At 34.6% G+C, this 20,261-nt stretch overlaps 1 protein-coding gene across 1 annotated transcript; it reads left to right on the top strand.

Moving 5' to 3' along the window:
• The first annotated feature begins 3,922 nt into the window (after positions 1 to 3,922).
• LOC133863686 (ribulose bisphosphate carboxylase/oxygenase activase, chloroplastic) lies at positions 3,923 to 18,598 on the top strand. The gene is made up of 12 exons (XM_062299733.1): positions 3,923 to 4,302; positions 4,394 to 4,479; positions 6,452 to 6,461; positions 9,304 to 9,366; positions 9,768 to 9,881; positions 10,747 to 10,808; positions 12,642 to 12,696; positions 12,875 to 13,076; positions 13,811 to 13,917; positions 15,269 to 15,324; positions 17,126 to 17,218; positions 18,281 to 18,598. The coding sequence occupies exons 1-12, from the start codon at positions 3,984 to 3,986 to the stop codon at positions 18,386 to 18,388; spliced, it is 1,275 nt and encodes a 424-aa protein (XP_062155717.1). The 5' UTR covers positions 3,923 to 3,983; the 3' UTR covers positions 18,389 to 18,598.
• Positions 18,599 to 20,261: the final 1,663 nt, after the last annotated feature.

Below are 20,261 nucleotides of genomic sequence, written 5' to 3'. Positions count from 1 at the left end.
AGCGCCGCCACTTTAAAACGTCTTCCACCTCCGTCGTACAGAAGTTTGGGCAAAAGAAAACCAAGTTTTACTGTGTAGGACTTACGGGGTGAGAGTGTTGTGTTAGTGAGTGGTGGTTATTTTTTTTTTTTGGTGTCATTTTTTTCCCAGGGAAATTGCAAAATTTGTTTTTCATCATTGTAAAACCTAAGAATTTGAAAATGAGAAGCTCGTCGTCATCGTCCTATGTAAATGAGAGGAGGCCTGACCGTGTTGATGACAAAGTCAGAAAAAAGGAAATGAGAATGGGTATTGATCTTGCTACTACACTCCAACGTATAGAGAAAAACTTTTTCATTACTGATCCAAGGCTTCCCGACAACCCCATTGTAAGATTCCTACTTATCTCTTTTCCTCTGTTTCCAGACTACAGAACAGGGGAGAACAGAGGGTTCTTCCTGCAAACACAAAAATTGACACAATTTTGCAGAGAAGTTGGGATCCGGGTTCATCGCTGCAGGAAACAACTTGAGCTTAGACGGCGTTGCAGCGGTTGAGAACTGTTAAGGAATTTCCCGCCATAGTTCGAAACAGTAAGGAGGTGAGCTAGAGTCTACGACTACGAGCAGAGTGAGTTGAATGAAGGGAGAGACTTCTCTCCAATTAATGCTTTTGTGTTATTAATCGATGATCATTCGCCGCCGTTCAGAAAAAGTAGGGACGAGTCGACCATAAACACTTGAGTTCGTGGGCTCAAATTAACTAAGGAAAAGAAAGGCATCTTCAGGTAATAAATGTTGACATGAAGGATATTTAAGAGGAGTAGACATATAAAAGAGTCTGATTATTATCGAAAAAGAGGTATCATCTTCTAGAGAGAAAGTGTGTTTTCTTTTTCACTATTCTACCTCATCAATTCTAACTTGATCGTCGGAGGAGGCGTTGTCGGGACACCCCGACGACCCCTTTATTTTGCAGAAATCTCGAAGAACCCTTGCTCAATTCTCATCGACTTTGGGAGCTTTTGTGCACAGTGTCAATCCGGAATTCCAGGTCATCAGCTCCAAAAAAATTCATCAACAAGAACAATGGCATACTAAGGCTAACAGACTACACCTCGACCATGGCTACCGGCCACACCTTTTATTCACACCCAATCCAATACATTTATTTTGAGTGAATGGTTGTTCTTAGTGTTCCTGCATGTCATAAACTCACTGCTTTTCTTTAAAGTGTTTGTTTTCCTTTCCATTTGACCTCTCCCTTTTTGTTATGTTGTTGTTGCTCGTAGCTGTTCGTCAAATCTTGTGAACTACCAAGTTCTTGTGGAAAGCATGGATAGTAAGTATGCACACTTATGTAAGCACTTTTTCCCCTGTTTTTCATATAATGGTTGTCCAGATGCTGAAATTTGGAAAGCATGGATAGATTTGCTCAGCTATTGGTGCATGGTGAGAACTGAGAAGGATGCGGAAGATTGAAGAAAACATGCTTCTTGCATAAACTGACGGTGTCCCAGATAAAAGAAAACATGCTCCTAAGTTTCTTGGCCATCTCGTTCATTTGCACGTTCATTCTCCTCCTTTTCCTCAAGTTACTCCTTACAAAAATGGTGACAGCTTACTTCTCTACTGCACCGCGGCCATGTTCTCAAACTCGAACTCAGTTTAATCTTCTCTTTCAAAGAAAAAGAAAAGCAAAATAAAAACGAGATTATAGTTTTAGGCACTGTTAGGTTGAAATTTTTTTTTGCATATAATTTTCAGCCACCTCTCTGTTCACTGCCTCCCCCTCTACTCCTTCCCCACCTCTACCACCGTCAAATATCGATCTCCTATTCTGCCACCTTTTTTTTTTTTATCGTTAATTGTCCTGTTGTAGGAGTTTGAGTCCCATGGGTATTGGACCTTTCTAGGCTCTTCTTCTTCTTCGTGAGCCATGAAACTAAACCACGTTGATCTTGGATGGGTTTTGGGGAAAGGGTTAGTTTCACTTTCGTTCTACTGGGGGTTTGATTCTTGGATAAGGCGGGTTAATGAGAGGAAGACGATGATATATATATATATATATATATTGACGAGGATGAGGAAAAAGAAAGTAGCATTTTACCGGTTTTCTTGTTAGATCAGCGGAAAAGGCCAGGAGAAACAGTTAGATCGAGCGTGCGGTTATATGTTTTGAGCCGAAGACGAACGGTTGAGATTTAACTCTAGTAGTTTTAAGCCAAACGACATCGTGTAGGCCATGCTAAGAAAACTCTATAAGAAAAGATAAATACCCGGTAAATAAATAACACTAATTAAGCAAGAATCTGGTGCTCTTAGCCTTCACCTGAGCAGTCGAATGGTTAGGTAGCCTTCTGCATTTGGATGTCACTTGTTACAATCTCGGCCACTAAAACGTGAGCCGTTAATTTATAAACTGTCGTGACGATTATCACATCAACAAAATAAAATATGAATTATCATGTAACAGTTCATACGGAGCACTCATTTTTATAAAATTTAAATTGCCATTTATATTTGTAAAGGAATTGTTATAAAAACTGTAGAACCCGAACATTATATTAATCTCAGTTTAGGGTAGGCAGAACAACAAAAAGATGTATGCCACTAACTACTAAGACATAAATTCCGTATCCGATTTTTAAAACTAGTCATGGTAACTTCAATCACTGACCTTTTAACTTAAATTGGTCAGTATCTGCAGACCACCATACACCCAAGAACACGATCACAGAGCAGATCATCAACAAATAAACACATCAGCTCCACTAGCTGAGAAGATCTTTAACTTGAAAGGCACAAACCATTATCAATGGACAAGATATACTAAAACGAAAGAATCGTTTTTTTTTTTTTAATGTTTATTATATTTTATAAACAGAAATATTTTGGTCATTTTTACTTCATCAATTAAGATTTAACGAAAAATTCTAACAGAAAAGATAATTGAAAGTGACAGATAAATCAACATCCATATTACAAAATTTTAAAGTTGAAAAAAGTACACATATTTTCCTTAAACTACCACTCAATTGTTATTGTCCCCTAAAATTACCAATTGTGTCAATGTTTCCCCTCAAATTATAATAATATGACAATGTTCTCCCTAAGACCAACAAAAAGATAAAAATGACCCTTTTTTTTTTCAATAAGACAAAAATGTTCTTATAAATTCAAAAAAAAAGAACTAAAATTTAAAAATTTAAAATATAAACTAAATAATTAAAATTTTTAAAAACAAATTACAAATAAACAAAAATAAAAAAAAATAAGAATTTTTTTTAAAAGAAAAACTGAAAATTATAAAAAAAAAATAAAAAATAAAAAAACAAACGAAGAAAAAAAGAAAAACCCATTTTTATTTTTTTATTATTTTTATTTTTTTTTATATAACTTTTTTGTTATTTTAGATTTTTTTTTTAATAATTTTATGAAGGGTATTTTTGTTATTAGGGAGATATTGACATTTTTTGATAGTTTGAGAGGATAAATTGACACAATTAGTAGTTTGAGGGACATTGATAATGAAATGGTAATTTGAGGAAGTTCTGTGTACTTTTGCCTTTAGAGTTTAAAGGGACGTTGAAAAATGCGTCTTACTTTAGAATGTAAGTAAAGTTTTCTCATTTATTATTAACTTTAAAATAATATTATATACTATATTTTTATCTTTCAATATTAATGTGACAATCCAAAGCAAACATTTATTTGTTCTTTTTATTTTTTTTTTGTTAGAAATCACATGTTTTATTCACAACTATTCTACAATGCTCATATACTTAAAAAATAATAATCAAGAATTAATTAAATTTTTTTATAATAATTATGAAATAAAAATGATAAGTATAATTTCTATTAGTCCTTTTAAATTTGTTCATATTGATTTTCTCTAGTTACCGCTGAACTCTAAATTATTAACGGCGTGTTTCTTACGTGGCGCCAAGTAGTCCCTGAGTCATACCTTCCTGACGATAATCCTACAACTCCAATTCCAAAGAAATGGCGCTCTCCTCCTTTGCATTTCCCCTTCATTTCCTTCCGCTTGCTCCCACCAACAAGTCCCCATTTCCTTCGTTTTCCCTCCACTGTTCGAAGTCTTCTTTTCCCGAGAAAGCCGACGATGGTGATAACGACAGTCGCGGGGAGCCCGAGAGACCCAGGAGGCTCTCCGAGCAGTCATCGTGGGAAGCCAAGGACTCTGAGGGCAAGGACTATCTCTACAGGCTCGGTAAAGAGGCTGACAACATGAATATCGCGGTCGGAGCCAGGGCTGGCGTCATCGATGACCTCTTCGCCGGCAATTTTCTCGGACGAGACTGTAATTTTTTTTCAGAGTCTTGAATTTCCCGAGGTTCATTGAGCAATTTAGTTTTTTCGTGGTTTGCTTAATATATATATAATTTTTGCAGCGGATATTGTGTTTGATTATCGTCAGAAAGTAACGAGGTCATTTGAGTACATTCGGGGCGATTACTATATTGCTCCTCTCTTCATGGTAATTTTCTATTTTTGTGTTTTGTTCTACTTTTGATGATTTTTTTTTTTTTTTTGCATGATGTATGTGTTATTATATAGTATCCTCTTCCTAAATTCTTGTTAGCGAACTAGAATTTAGTGCACTTAATATTGCTATCCTGTATTTTCTTTTCTGGCATGGTGGTAAATTTTGGATTTTATGGGTCACATACACACCAGCACCAAGAAAAGGAGAAGTGTTCAAAAAATAAATAAATTGACTTGTAGTTGTGCCTCAATTATGCTAATGGGGAGAACCACATACCACTGTTGAGTATGAATGTTTGTGATAAATATAACACAAAATTGATGTAAGTGAGTCAAGTGACCGGTTTGAACCGAATCTGGCGGATCAGAGTGAAAAATTCCTTCTTTCTTTTGTTTTAGTGATGGAAATTATGGCATAAGTTGAACGCTCTCTCTCTCTCTCTCTAGGTGGGAATAAGTTGGATGGATTTTCTTTCATTAAAAAACAAAGCAATGTGTGGGAATAGTGAGTGTTTAAGTTGCGTTTACTCTAAGGGTGCGTTTGAAATTACGATTTCGTAGACAAAAAAATGCGATTTTAAACAAAATCGCAGAAAATGAATCGTTTGGGAATTACGTTTTTAAAAAATTGCGATTTAAAAATACAAAAAACTGCTTTTTCAAATCGCAGGCAATGAGATACTTTTTTTAAAACGCAGAATTTTAAAGGCTAACTTGCGATTTTAAAGGTCAAACTGCAATTTTGCCACACTTAACTGCGTTTTTAAAAATTGCTATTTTTAAATTGTACTTTTTGAAATCGTAAACCCAAACGGACCCTAAATGGGCTGAGCCTCCAATTCTATTTATATATACTTCAGCCGATCTTGCTCTCCAAGGTCTAAGAGTCAGACCAAAGAAGGAAAACGCTACCATGTTTTCTTTATGGTATCTTAGTATGTGATTCATTTAAAAAAAATAAAAAATGTTATCTTAACACGTGGTATAAACATGGTGAAGAAAGGATATAATTTTTCTAATCCTGGCTTTTCTGAAATTTGAGAAGGGTGCATCCAGACTTGTTTGGATATGGCAAGAGGTTTGTCATAATATTACTGAATTCTTTTCTTATTTGGGTTGATCAACAGCAATTGATGGAGCATCACTTCATGGTTGACTGGTTGATATCTCGGTTTGAGGGTCCTTCATCAACTGGACTTTATTATTTATTGCATTATATATATATGTTTTACATTTTGCTACATATCTACATTAAAATCCACGAGAATTATAGGACACAGCGCAACTGCTTTCTTGAGAGCGTGCAATTTCTGTGTGTTTAGGTCTTGGTTGCTAGAGAACATGTTATCTGAAAACTTTGCTTTGTTTCTGTCACTTGGTTCCACTGGAATGATAAATCAGCAAATTTTTGAGAGAGTAAGAGCTCTACAGAATTTTTTGATCATTTTAAATGTAATAAACTGTTTTCACGGTTTCTTTAGATTTCAGCATTTCAGGGTGTAGAAATCTAAGTTGTTAAATCTCTCCCATAACCTTCGATGGGAAGAGGTCTTTTTTGAGTCTCTTTTTTCAGTGTTCTATTACTTTTTCATATTTTCTATCTTTGAGTTCAGATAGTTTGCTATCATATGTTGGTCAATTTTATAAATAATGCTACATAGACTTTGTGAAAAATTAATGTTTATTTTCTTATGCATATTTTAGTACCACATTGTAAGTTATCTGCCAAAAATGCTTTATTTGTTCGCCTATCTAGTACACATCTTGCTATTTCTGGCTTCTTTGATAATTGTCATTTTGAAGAGCTGACATATTAATGTTGTTACTTATGTTGTTGAGGCTCCTGCACTTCGCTTTAATATTTCTCTTCTTTTTCCCAAGATATTTTCATGTGATGCTCTGTATCTTGCCAATTAAGATGTAGATTGTGTTTTTACGTTTTTCCATTTACTTTTCTTTGACAGGATAAAGTTGGTAAGTCCTACAAAACTGGGAAAAGGTAAAAAAACTGTGATGAATTATGTTAAAGCAGTAAGAAAATTTGGTAAAAATGACCAAACTCTAGTCAACTTCCCATTGCTAGATGCATTTTCATGTTTGTTATCAGTCATTCCAATGGTTATCTGCCATGTGTTTTATTGTTTTATTTAAAAAAATTGGAAAAGGGTATTGAAAGCAATATTTCCTTTTCGATGTTTTGCATTGTTCTGTCTTTTTGTGGTTGACAAATCTACGTTACAGTTTGTGAGACATCATGTCTATCCATGGATTCCAAATATAATTGCTTTGTGAAATTCTCCATTTACTTCATCAGTAATTAATCCAAGGTAGGAAGGATTTATATGTTAATCATTCCTTCAGATAATTGATGTTAGTGGCTGGTCCTATCCTGATCAAATTTTCCTTACTATTACTTTTTTGAAGCTTTAATCTTCTTGGATGCAGCAATTCCAGTTACTGTACAATTGTGTGATTGTCTTTCCTTTCCATTCTTCAAATCTAAGATGGTTATAGGGATGTTTTCGATCGAAGTCCCATATTTTCTCCATATGCTAATTGAAGGCCATCAATTGCTCTTAGCTTAGGTTAGAGGCATTTTTTTTAATCATTGAGTATCTTATGAAGTTCTATATGTGAGGGCTCTCCTTACGGCAAGAAGTTATTGATCCCTCACACCAAGAAGTTATTGACTCACATATTTCCTAGATTGATAAAACTTATTCATTCTTCACATTATCAATTAGCATAGAAACAACTTGGTTTTGGTTTCTTAACCTGCTTCAGCACTATAAACATAAAAATGTGGAATGACAAAGACCAACTCCACTCATGATCAGGGAATCTGCAATGTCCTAGACGGACCATGCTAACCGAGGTTATGTGAACTAAATCATCTACTTCTCTGGGTAAAGGAAATAATTTATTGATCAAATCTGCCAACTAGAGCTTTCTAGAGAATTGATATAGTCACCTCTTTTTCTCGTTCACATATGTCTGTGAACTTGACACTTTTTGGACGTGCTGGTGTCCTTGAATTTAATAAAGATTGTTATAGTCTGAAATTTAAGAATTGATTTGCAACAGTGAAAGTTGTGTTGTAAGCAAGACTTTTTTGATGATAGTTCAACTTCCATGATTTAAAAATTGATACTAACCTCATAAGGGCTTGTATTTTAATCAATGATTTTGTAATATACTAGTTCTTCTTGAGTATTGGCAATTTAAACTCTTGAGGACATGACCCTCATGTTGACCCATGTAGACTTCTCAATCTCGGTTTGAAATACCTAAAGCAATTTTAATATCATAATTGAAATGCCTTTGCAAGATTCGTGAAGGGGATTGGCATTGGAATCTTGAATCTCAGAGACCATTGTAAGATTGGGAGTTAGGGGCAGTTGACACTCTTTTGGATTTATTATACTCTAATCTTCCATCCTTGAGGCTCTTAGAGGTCGTTCCGTGGTCGGATTTCTATGGGAATATTTTGCGTGCAAAGCCACAAAAAGTAGCATTTTTTGTCCAAACAGTTGCTTTGGGTAGAATTTGACTATTGATAATCACAGAAAAAAGGGGAAAAATCATCGTGGACGGTTGCATGTATAAGATTTATGGTGAGATTGCTTTTCATTGATATCTTGCTTGCTTATAAAAAAATGTATATATATATATATATATATATGGTGAGATGGTAAATCACCTCTTCTTGCATTTATGGCATGTAAGTTGTGGTTATTAGCTTTGTTTTTCTATGTTGCATCAGGTGATGACTTTGATTAAAGTGTTTACAAGTTGGAAAGAGCATAGAAGTCTAAAGCTCTCTCTCACTCAGTTTCCCCGAGATCGGTTCATCACTCGCAAACCTACCTTGGTTAGATGACCAAGATATTGGTGAATACAACGACCCATCCCATCATCACATGGTGACTCGGTCGAAAAGTGGCATTCGGAAACACAAAACCCAAATAACTTGGACCTGTAACAGAAGAAGATTTAGTTGTCATTTCCGTGGTGTGATTAGGGGGCTGATCCACTTTGTATTATATGGAGAACTTGGAGGGATAGGATTAAATTTTAACGACATGGTGTTGGACGGAAACTCATTTTAAAAACGTTTCCTACATTGTTTGATCGGCTGCATGCTTTGGCTAGTATACATTACAATTCTTTCTTGGATTTGAATTTCTCTTGAATTTTTTATTGTAATTTCTTGAGATTTTGAGAGGATATAGGATACTCATCCTCTTTATCTATGCTTTTATTCTCTATAAAATCTTTATTACATATCCAAAAATAAAATATATCAAAATTAAATTGCATTTGTGCTCAAGAGACTCCTGCTATACTGGATTTTTTAATAATTTTTTTCAATACCGAAACAAAAAGCAAGGATCATATATGTATAATATTATAATTTCAGAAAGCCTATAAATGACTGGATTTGTTTATAATATTATAATTTCAGAAAGCTTAAATGACTGAATTGGTCTATGTCTAGATTTTTCAAAGTAGTTTTTGACATCTTGTGTTCATTTTTCAAACTGTTGACCTCACATGGAGTTTTCAAGTCAAAGATGGTAACTTTTCGCCGTTTTCATTTACATTTGATGCTAACCTTTTAAATGTTTGTATTGAGGAACTTATTATATTTTTGTGGTGTGATTACTAAATTGTTTTACTTTTATTGGACTCTATGTTTTATGCACTTTATAAATCATAGTTATTAAAAAATATTGATACTTATGTTAACTTGTATATACTTATAAAAAAAAAAAAAAACTTATGTTAACTTGTATATATTTTGTTGTTGGTGCAGTAACCCACATTGTCAAGAACTGCATTGCTCATCTTCTCAATACCAAGGTTCCTTTGATCCTTGGTAAGTATTCACAATTATTTTTTATCAGTAGAAATTTCTATAAAGTAGAAAAGAGGTTGTTAAATAATTATTTTATTAAATTTGTTTTGTGGGCGGTTCCTATTGCAACATTTTGCTCTCTTCTTATAACGTAATGACCGATAATTATTATTATTGACGAGCCTCATTCATACTTATATGAATTACACTGTTAGTCTAATGATTGTGCTATATGAGTTTTCATGGATTTATACCTTTCTATTCAAGAAATTTCTTAATTTTTTCAACTTAAGTTATGACTAGAGTAGCTCTATGTTAGCTATAAACTTATGATATTATTAGCTCAAGAAAAGAGAAAAAGTGAGATGTTTCTTTACACGTGGTTTTTATTTAAATTTTTTTTTTCCTGAAACATGATACAGGTATTTGGGGTGGAAAAGGGCAAGGAAAATCATTTCAGACTGAACTTATATTCCAAACCATGGGAATTGAACCCGTCATTATGTCTGCTGGAGAGCTGGAATCCGAAAGAGCTGGTATGATGGGTTTCTAGCACAGCTTGCTTATTATCTGAGTTGTGGTACAAGTGGCCAAGGGTTGGGATGGGTTCAGGTGGGGTGGATTCTAGTTTTGATTTTTAACAAATAAATATAGGTATAAATGTATAATGGGATAAAACTATGATAGGGCGGCACCATACCAAGATTGATAAGGCTTCATCTATTTTCACATATAATAATTGATTTTTTTAGCAATTCTAGCTATTCAATTGATGAAGATAATCCTATGTAAGTGATAACAATGTCAAATAATGAAATTTAGTACTTCTGTCCACATGAAGAAAGGCATCCTTTTTGACCTATGCATAACATATTTACTCTTAACAATAAAGAAAAATATCACTGAGCTCTGTCAATTCATAGAAAGTGTAAAAGATTACTGCCTTTATGTTTGTAGATCTAATGGATGATGTGCTATCAATATGGTGGCGCATTATCATAGTTTATCCCTTTTATAAATATATATACTTGTCTATATATGTGCTTTATTAGTTAGCCTTCTTTTGAAGCAATAAAAATAAATAAAAAATAAAAATAAAAATGAAAAACCTAATAACACAGTTTCGTGCTGTGGGTTAGTTTGAAGGTTCTAAATTGTTTGTTATGTACTTTTGTTTCAATTAAATAATGTATCCTATACTTTAATTTTTGAACAACAAATCTTGTTAATTACATTTCTGTTTCCAACTTCTTTCAATTTGTCAATTTTCAAGAAACAAATATTTTAGCTGTTCTTTTCTGCGAGATAATAGAAGTGTTTTTTTTTTTTTTGGTTCTTCCTCTCTACTGTTTCATTTAATATTAAGCATAAAATTACATGAAATTTAATTTCAATTAACAGGAGAGCCTGGAAAGTTGATACGGGAGCGCTACAGAACAGCTTCTCAAGTGGTCCAGAACCAAGTTAAAAGTTTTACCACTTTCACTGTTGATATATGCTTGTCTAGGTTTTTGAAGTTAAAGGGTATTGTTTAATGTGATCTATTGTGCTTATTTCTCTCTTATTTACTTTTCTTTTTGTGATATCCAAATGATTCTACCTCCTTTATTTGTTTGAAGTATACTGGGCTTGCTGCATTTACCTGTGACTTAATTATGTTTGTTAAAGAAAAAAAGGGCCGGAAAAAGAGAGAGACTAGAGTTGAGGGAAAATTGAGTGAGCTAGCTGTAACTAGGTGCAACTCATCACGAGACTGATATAAGCTGACATGCCTTCCATGCTTTCCATTCAGTCTCTAGTGCTCAGACACTCTTCTCGATTCCAATCTTTACAATGCATGCAATATTAGAAGATGGGATAGAAGTATCTTGATAATTCAAGGTGATGGCTTATCATTGATCATGACTTATCAAAAAACATCATTCACTGTGGATTTTGTAACTATAATTGATAGGCTATTATTCATCATAATGAAAAGTCCTTAAATCTAAATTCAATAAAGTTAAGTTCAAAATTAAATATATATTTAATGAATTTATAACTTATGAGGGATGTTTGGCTGTTAGAATTTTGCATATTCTTGATTGGGCTTTGTGGATTGCCATGGAAGAGGGATGGTTTGCAGAGACGGATGGAGGGTGGTGGTAAGTTTGAAGTATTGAAAAGTGCTGGGGGGGGGGGGGGGGGGGGACTGCTCTGTAATGCGCACTCATGGGATGGGCAACGAGCAGTTGAAGCAAGTGGGATGCATTTCCAATACATTTTTGAGGTTGGCAAATGTGTCTATACTGCTTCTGCCAAGACGTGGTGCGGTATGGTGAGGTGACATTGCAACTGTTATCTGCTTCTGATAAATGAGTAACTAAGGCTGTTACATGGGTCGTCTGCTGGTTTGTTGCGTTGGAATGTGAGACTTATTCAGCTGGCAGCTTTGAAACTTCTTTCTTTGTGTGAACTGCAGTTTTGAGTCATATTTTGACTATTGAGAGTTCACGAAGCGTAAACAGTTCATTCTTAGATGATGCTACATGTTTAAAGGGATGAAGAGACTGGATCATTTACTTTTACATTCTTTGGTACTTAGGGTTCTTTAGTTGTTCTCATCTCTCTTTGGAGTCTATTTGACTATGCCATGTACTTTAGTTGACTTGTCCTCCACCTAAGATATGAAATGTAAAGGTGGGAGGGTTTTGGTTGCTTAGATATCTGTTCTTTCTTGCTTGATGTGGAGTATTCGGTTGGAAAGAAAATAAATGGGAATTTGGAGGCTTGGAGAAGTCCTTGGGAGAGACAAACATCAGATTTTTAAAGGCTTTATTTTCTTGAGTTTAGCCACATCCCCCAATAGCTGCTTCGGTTCTTTTTAGGATTCCATTATTTTCTAACTCAATAGCTGCTTTGTTTCTTTTTAGGATTTGTACTATGCTCTAAAAAATGAAATACTATTTATATATATTTTTTCTTTTCTATTTCTTTAAAGGGGTTTCCCGTTGTATACTCCTAGTGAATTTTGTTGTGCCCCCTTTTGCTCTTTGTAATTCTATTATTGATCTAAAATCTAAGTTTAATTTCATTATTAGATTGTTTGGTTTTTTGCTATCTTTGTTTAAAATAGTACCAACATCAGTTTTCCTCTTTCATTATGTTCCAAAAACTTGTTTTACAATATCATGTTTTCAATGTCAATCTGCAATTATGATCCTCCTTTTTATTCATGCTGTTGCACTGATGGATCTTTCTTGTGGTTTGTTCATGTTATCATTGTTGTTTAGTCTCATTTTTCTTGACTACTGCAGGGCAAGATGAGCTGCTTGATGATCAATGATATTGATGCTGGCCTCGGTAGATTCGGTGAGCTACTGTTTGATTTGAATAGAAAATTAGAATTAATTCAAACAGAAGAAGAAGAAAATATATATATATATATTCTATGGTCTTTGTATGTTCTAAGTCCTAGTTTTTCCTTACTTGTCTTAGAACTTTGAAAACTATTTCACTATTCTGAAAGTATATTTCTGTTCTTATCTAGGAAACACTCAAATGACTGTCAACAATCAAATTGTTGTTGGAACTCTGATGAATCTGGCAGATAATCCTACAAGAGTGAGTATTGGACAAGACTGGCGAGAATCAGATGTCACAAATAGAATTCCTATCATTGTTACAGGGAATGATCTTTCAACTATTTATGCTCCCTTGATTCGCGATGGAAGAATGGAAAAGTTTTACTGGTACGGAGATTATTTTTATATTATGTCCTTTCATTTACTTCTTTGCCTTTAAAAGAATTATATTATTTAGCTATGATTGGGACAATACCTATTCACAAATAGCTTTGAGAAATCTCCAGCAAATATGCTCTTTGAGGTTTGTGTAATGTAAATCTAATGTGTGGTGTGATACCGAGGAAAACCTAGGTGTGATGCTAGGAAATTTGTGTTTGACGCCTAGAAACCCATCTTCTTCTCCTTCTTCCTCTTTAGTTTCTAGCAACTTTATCATCCTTCAAAACCTAATTTTGTAACTTTGACCAATCTTCTCTACCATTAAACCCTTAACCTAGTCTCCTATATATATAAAACCCCTTGCTTTCACATAAAATCCTGCTACTTTAATCCTCTTTTCCAGCCATAAAAGCTCACAGAGATTCAATATTTTCCAACCCAAATCAATCGTTCTAGCTTCTACACCTACCCCTCATACTCAACTTTTGGCAGCTAAAACCTTCCAAGAAACTAACCAAAGGACTTTCTTTGCTCTGTTTTGTCATGTTTTAACCTACTATGTTTTTTTAAACCACGTAGTATCAACTATTAGCAATGTGTGCATTGTGATATGTTTTTTTTAACCACATAGTATGAACTATTAGCAATGTGTACATTGTGATTTTTACAAATCTCGTTCATTGTGCAAGTAACAGAGCTATGTCACCCAACCATTTTCTGAAATACTGCTTGTGAAACAGGCAGCCTAATCATGAAGATATCGTCAATATTGTCCATCAAATGTATGAGAAAGATGGCATTTCTAGGGATGATGTTATAAGAATAGTGGACAAATTTCCTAATCAAGGTAAATACTCTGTTTTTCATGTACTTTCTGAATTGTTTACTTTTCTGTAACTTCTATAGTGCATCGAAGTCGGTGGAATTTGAAGGAAACCCTGTGACAGTAACTTTGGATGTTATTTTTGTATCTTACCAATATAAGCAATATGCTTGCATAGGTTTTCCAGATTAGAGCTAGTACCATTTCATCATTGTCATTATTTGTGTGATTCTTCTTATTAAACATTAAGTTGTGAGTTCCAGTCAAATTTTTATTATTCTAGTCCTTTCCTTTCTACATTTTTACAGGTTTTGAGGTTTCTCTGTGGTAGTTCTTCTTTGATGGTCTGAATCATGACACCTAATTATACGTTCCCTTCACATTTTTTTTTTTTTTTTTTTTCTGTTATGCAAGTTATTTCGAGAGAAAAAGGTAGAAGGATATCTAAGGGTCTAAAGGTTTTATGTTTCCTCACGTGCTTAAATGTGCACTTAATCAAATCAATATGGTTTTTACTTAGGGAAATCTCTTTGGTTCTTAACATGGTAGCTGACACTAAATAAAGCTATGTATACTCAATCCGCAACCCCCCCCCCCCCCCAACCTCCACCTTCAGGTTGAGGATAACAATGTCCCTACTTTTATTGCACAAAACAATCATATCAACACCCATTACATCACTACTTTAATCTAGCTTCTGTAATGATTTTGAGACTCTAATCCTTTAGATCTGTCCTTTCCTGAAAATTTTGAAAAAAGAAAAGAAAACAATTTAAAGCTGATATCATGGACGCTGGCTGCTACATAGAGAGATGTGCAATAGAGATTTTAAGTGGAAAACCTTCCATAATTTAGAGGAAAAACTGTTTAAAATGATAGAATAATCCAGTATTGAGATGAAGTGTACACTTAAACTAATTTTATTGTTTCTATCCAGAAATAGCAGCTTCCAAAAACAATTTCAGAACTGCCAGGTGTTGCAAGCTTGTTTGCTTCTTCTTATCCTTGCTGTTGTTTTGGCACCATGTTCCTTTGTATAGGTTCCTCTTACATCTTTGCCCATTTCCATGGATTATGTTGGTTATAAATTCGAAGTTCTTTTCTTCCTTTAACAAACTCTCGGTTTATGATCCCACTGGGATTTCTTTTTCTTGTTTTGGTAGGCTAACAGATATAGTGGTACACTGTTGTTCTGTTTGGGCTGTTTTACATGTATTGCACTGCAGTCCTTGTACATATATTTGGGCTTTTGTTTTTTCATTGTTCTCAACAATCATGTTCCTTGTTTTACCTTGCTGAATGAGAGTTAAAATGTATAAATTCATTTCTGTTAGTTAGTTTATTAATTGATGCATTCACTTTGGTGATTGGGCAGCTTTGGATTTTTATGGAGCTCTTAGGTCTCGAACATATGACAAGTCAATCTCAAAGGTATATAACATCCTGTTTTGAATTGTAAAAGACTATGCAAAGTATTGGTTTTTTTTTTTTTTTTTTTTTTTGGGTTTTCTCCTCTATTCTCTTGCACAAAGATTGTAAATTTCTATAGCTTTTCCACCTGTTGAATTATTATGAATAGGGAGCATGCAGGTAATTTATGGGCTTTAAATGAGAAAATAAAGTGGAGAATTTATGGGGAGAAAAGGGTTGAAGAGGAACATATCAATTTCTTTTCAGTCAGACACCTAGCAAGTAGATTGCTACAATTATCTATATTAACTTTTAGCCACTTGAAGCAACTATCATGTGTTAGAATATTAATTAAATAATTTAGTTTATCATTTCCTATTAATTTAAGTTTTTTAGATAAGTGGTGATTTAACATGGTTCAGAGCAAAAGTACTGAGTTCGAACCCTAGTTTCATAATTTACCCTACCAATTTCAATTAAATAATCCACGTGTTCGGTCTCACTTGTTGACTCACACGTGAGGAGAAGTGTTAAAATATTTAATTAAATGATTAAATTAATCATTTATTATTAGCTGAACTTTAGGGACAAATGGTACCGTTTTATCTTTTGTGGTGTATTTGTAAGGAAATAAATGATAAGAGTTTTGAAGACCGCAAGAAGACGGTGGTGGATTTAAAGTCCTTCAATACTCTTTTCCACTAGGACTTTAGACTTTCTGATGTTATTGACCGTCTTTTTCTTTCTAGTTAAGTGTCCCCTTGTATACTTCTTGTGTATCTGAATTGCGTCTTTTGCGCTTTTTAATGATATTTCGATTTCTTATTAAAAAAAAAAAAAGCAGGATGGCGCCAAACTCTCTCCTACTTGTATAAAATCCTAAAGTGTATGTTCTATTTGCAACAGGATCAGTTTAATTTGCTTCTATTTAGGCCTCCACCTTTAATGTGTTGCTGCTTCTAAAACAGTGAATCTTTTTAGGACTATAGCCGTCATAGAATCCTAGCAAATGGGTAGCACGAGGGTCATAGTTTTTCATATTAACACCATCCATTTTATCAAATCTTCTCAGCAAGGTAATATGCCTATTTAGAATAATCATTCTCTATTTTTCTGTTTTTCCACTACATGCTGGTGACATTGTCGTGACAGAGCGATCAGGAGGCAATATTTTTATCTTAAAAAACATCTTAGTTAGGATTTTCAATGGAAGGATCTTGATTTATTAACATACTTTGTGGATGCTAAGGTGGTAAGGTCAGTGGGAGTAGCTGCTTTTCATAGAGGGTTGTTAAAAGACTTCAGAAGCTAGCTTATCAAGCTAGCATGATTACCTGAGTCTAACAGGTTGATATCCTTGACTATGACTTAAACAAGATACAATCGATTTGATTGGAAATGTGAGCCAGATATTTGTCTACTTGCAGCTAAATCTAGAAGTCACATGCCATGCTTCATAACTTCTTTCACAATGAGGATGTGCTGACTCACTTATGAATCTTCTTAGTCTTGAAAATAGATTCCTTTTTGGTTGCCTGGTATACACAATATTTTGTGGTCTTACAGTTGACTTGGCCTCCTGCATGAATGGCACTTGATAAAATTTTCTCTGGGCAGATGGTTAGCTAATTTTCTTTGTCTTTCTCAAGTAGTTAATTGTTGGCTCTTTCCTGCTGTTGTGTGACAAATCCTGCCACTATATTTATTAATTTAGTCCATACTTAAGGCTTCAAGTATGAATCTCCTAGACAGGCATAAATATTTTTCTTGTGAAAATTGTTAAATTCATGTACAGATTTTATTTACTGCTTTTACATTTTAGTGGATCGATGATATTGGAGGTGTTGAAAAACTTGGGGACAAACTGCTTAGACGAAAAAAGAATGAAAAGCTTCCTGTATTCACTCCCCCAAAGGTGAGTAATTAATCATATCACTACTATTTTCTATCCAAATCAGCTCTTTTTCTGGAAATCCTTATAGTATGAAGCAAGTTCTAGTTTATCAGTTTATTTATTAATTTGGTTTATTGAGCAATGACTTCATTCTGTTCCATCAAAACTGAATATTAAAAGGCAAAGCATACATATTGTAGAGCCCTATAAATTTTACTTGTATATCTTTCTCCACATAATTATTATCAATGAATCTAAGAAAATAGAATATACTTATATAATGGTTAATTGTTGCTATCTACCTTAAACTATGGGGTCATCTGTAATGTCTTCCCTGAACTAAAATGTTTAGGGAAATTGTTCTGCTTGATACTAGAATGATGTTAGAAAAGGGTTTTTGATGATAGGAGGAAATTGTTTGAGATATTACTTATATTGTAAGGTACACAGAACCATAATAATTGTTGTTGCGATCATGTTACTGTTAGGTTCCTATGCATGTATATATTGTGAATGGACAGCCTAAATGCCAGGGGCAGAACTGCGGTGAGGTGTCCCCCTTCCCCACCTAAAATATATATTTTTATGAATGAACCCCCTCAATTCTAGTTCCGTCTCTGCTAAATGCCCTGCCCCATTATAGGTAAATAAGAAAAAAAGTATGGAAAGACCTATTGCTGCTGATTCTCAAATGACCTTTGGATGTTTCATGAATAAACTAAAAATGTCAGCCATAATTGTGTGAATTGGGTTATTGACTTGTTGCTGAACTGTGTGACTGAGCTTTCTTTGTCAAGATATTGTCGATAAGGAAATGATGATATAATGAAGTTCTGTATAACTTTGAAAAGTAGTGGTAGTAACCAGAGCCACACTACTGTATTATCGATATCATCCTTTCACTGGTATTTCTCCGTTTTTTTTCCTGGTATTGTTATTTCTGTAGTTTCTATTTTATTATTGTTAGCATCATTATTCTTCTTCTTTTTTGGTGGTGGTGTTATTCCAAATATCGTCTGAGATAGCTGAAATTTGTATTTGAAATGGGTGACATCAATGTGTTTTCGCATGTGGGTTGTACAGCAAACGGTGGAGGCTTTATTTGAATCAGGGTGTTCTCTCCTCAAAGAACAGCAGCTGGTAATGGAGACTAAACTCTCCAAGGAATACATGAAGAACATTGATGACTAGAAAGTAGGGCTTTATTGAATGTCTTCTATTATGTTATTATTCTGTGAGTTCAACGTTATTGATTTATACTAAGATCCCTCTACAAGAAAAAGGCTGAGCTTGTGTCAAACAAGTCTGGGCATGACAGAAACTGTGGGAAGATAGGTAATCCTATAGGTTTAGACAAAAAGTTCTTTAAAAAAAATGTCGAATATTCTTTTTTCTTTCCTCTATGGTTTGTTTTTAATATCGTTATGTACAAGTGAAAGATCAAAGCATGTAAATCCATACCAGACAAAATCAGAAAGTTGAAGATATTGAAGAAAAGAAAAAGTGTTGAAACCAGTTGAGGTTTTGTATGTTAATGACAATGCAAGAATTACAAAGATGATAAAGAGGAAAGGATAGAGTTGCCCGAGAACACCAACCAACATCCTATTGAAAGTGGGGTTCTATAAGGTGAGGATGAAGCAAATACCTAGTGCATGCTTTTGTTAACTATGTAAGATGTACTCCAAAGGAGCAGCCTTTTGCTGATTCTCCTTTGTCCAGAGTCCAAAAGTTTGAGCCCAGTAGACAAAGATGACTTGAGATGCAAATGCAAATGCTTTTGTGAATTAAATGGGATGTACTGTAGGGATCGAACCTCTCAATGCATTCCAAAATTGAGGCTTGGGTAGCAGGGTTAACTTTGAGTTGGTTTCAGATGCCAAAGATGACATGAGACTCTCTTGTAGGAATCAGTGAAGGACCTTAGAGGTGCATACTATGTTGCATTAAACTCTTATGTTGTTTCAATTAGCTGCCTGTATTGAATGCAAGAAGGTGGGTGGGTCCTGTCCCGCTCGAGTACCTGTTTGGGTAGGTGTCCAAGCAGCTTGAACAGGAGCCCAAACAGGTGAGGTGCCTTCTTACATTAGCTGCCCGTATACGGACAGGTAAGTGCACCCGATCCGGGTCGGACAATCTTACTAGAATAATTACTGGAATGGCAAAATGTTTTGTTGCTATCATTGTTGTCCATACGCCCACCATTCCCGTTCCCAGTGGCTACCATTTCCAGACGAAATTAGTGGCTCGCCTAAGGTCTTTTTTTAAATTGTAATGGACTTCTAGAAGAAACATAAGTGAGTTGAAGAGGACAAGTGCACGACGATTGGACGACAATGTGGACGCCTTCATTGACCCAAGCTCTTCCTCGCCCTCACTATGCGTCGGTTGAAGACAATAACAAGTGGCTCCAAGGTCGACTATGACGAATCAACACTACACCCCCATAATGCGACAGAGATTCTGTGACAAGACAGAAGAATGGAAAGGGGCATTCATATGAAACCACCTATAACAAATAAAAAATGACCTGATGTTTATATCCATTATACAATGTTATTTTGTCGAGCCTAAATCACACTACAAGCATCAAAACTGACGTTTTTGTATTATCACTACTTGTTGTTATATTGTTACGAGTCTCCTTCAATAAGTACACTTTCAAAAATTGATGATGATGTTATGTTAAAATGGGTGATATACGGACTACTTATCAAATACGGGAGTAAATGTGTCTACATTTGTCAATAGGCCAACAGAAAGGAAACATCAAATCAATCCACCATATGCTATTTGGTAGGTCACATATAAGCTCCACCAATCCAATCCAGGTCGGAAAAACAGACTTCAGAGCCTATGATTCGGGTCAGGATGATAAAGCTTGAACCGCAAGTTCCGACCACACCACAAAATTCAACACAAAATAAACATAACAGAGAACATATGATAGGATTTGACCAGAGGAGAAAACTTAGATGGCTCGACTAGCAACGTTAGCATAACGACTACTTAGATAACGGCTTTCCCATGTTATAAACCTCCCCCAATATTCATAGAAGAGAAT

The sequence above is a fragment of the Alnus glutinosa genome, chromosome 3 (assembly GCF_958979055.1).
Source record: "Alnus glutinosa chromosome 3, dhAlnGlut1.1, whole genome shotgun sequence".
Classification (NCBI taxonomy): domain Eukaryota; kingdom Viridiplantae; phylum Streptophyta; class Magnoliopsida; order Fagales; family Betulaceae; genus Alnus; species Alnus glutinosa.
The sequence above is the reverse complement of the archived record's forward strand: the minus strand, read 5'-3'. Positions and strand labels throughout refer to the sequence as shown.

What these genes read in the sequence shown, in the direction of transcription:
- LOC133863686 (XM_062299733.1), top strand. Translation starts at nt 3,984, where the DNA reads ATGGCGCTCTCCTCCTTTGCATTTCCCCTTCATTTCCTTCCGCTTGCT. An exon ending in CAAGGTTCCTTTGATCCTTG is followed by an intron (nt 9,367 to 9,767) that starts GTAAGTATTCAC and finishes AACATGATACAG; the next exon opens with GTATTTGGGGTGGAAAAGGG. An exon ending in GGACAAATTTCCTAATCAAG is followed by an intron (nt 13,918 to 15,268) that starts GTAAATACTCTG and finishes GTGATTGGGCAG; the next exon opens with CTTTGGATTTTTATGGAGCT.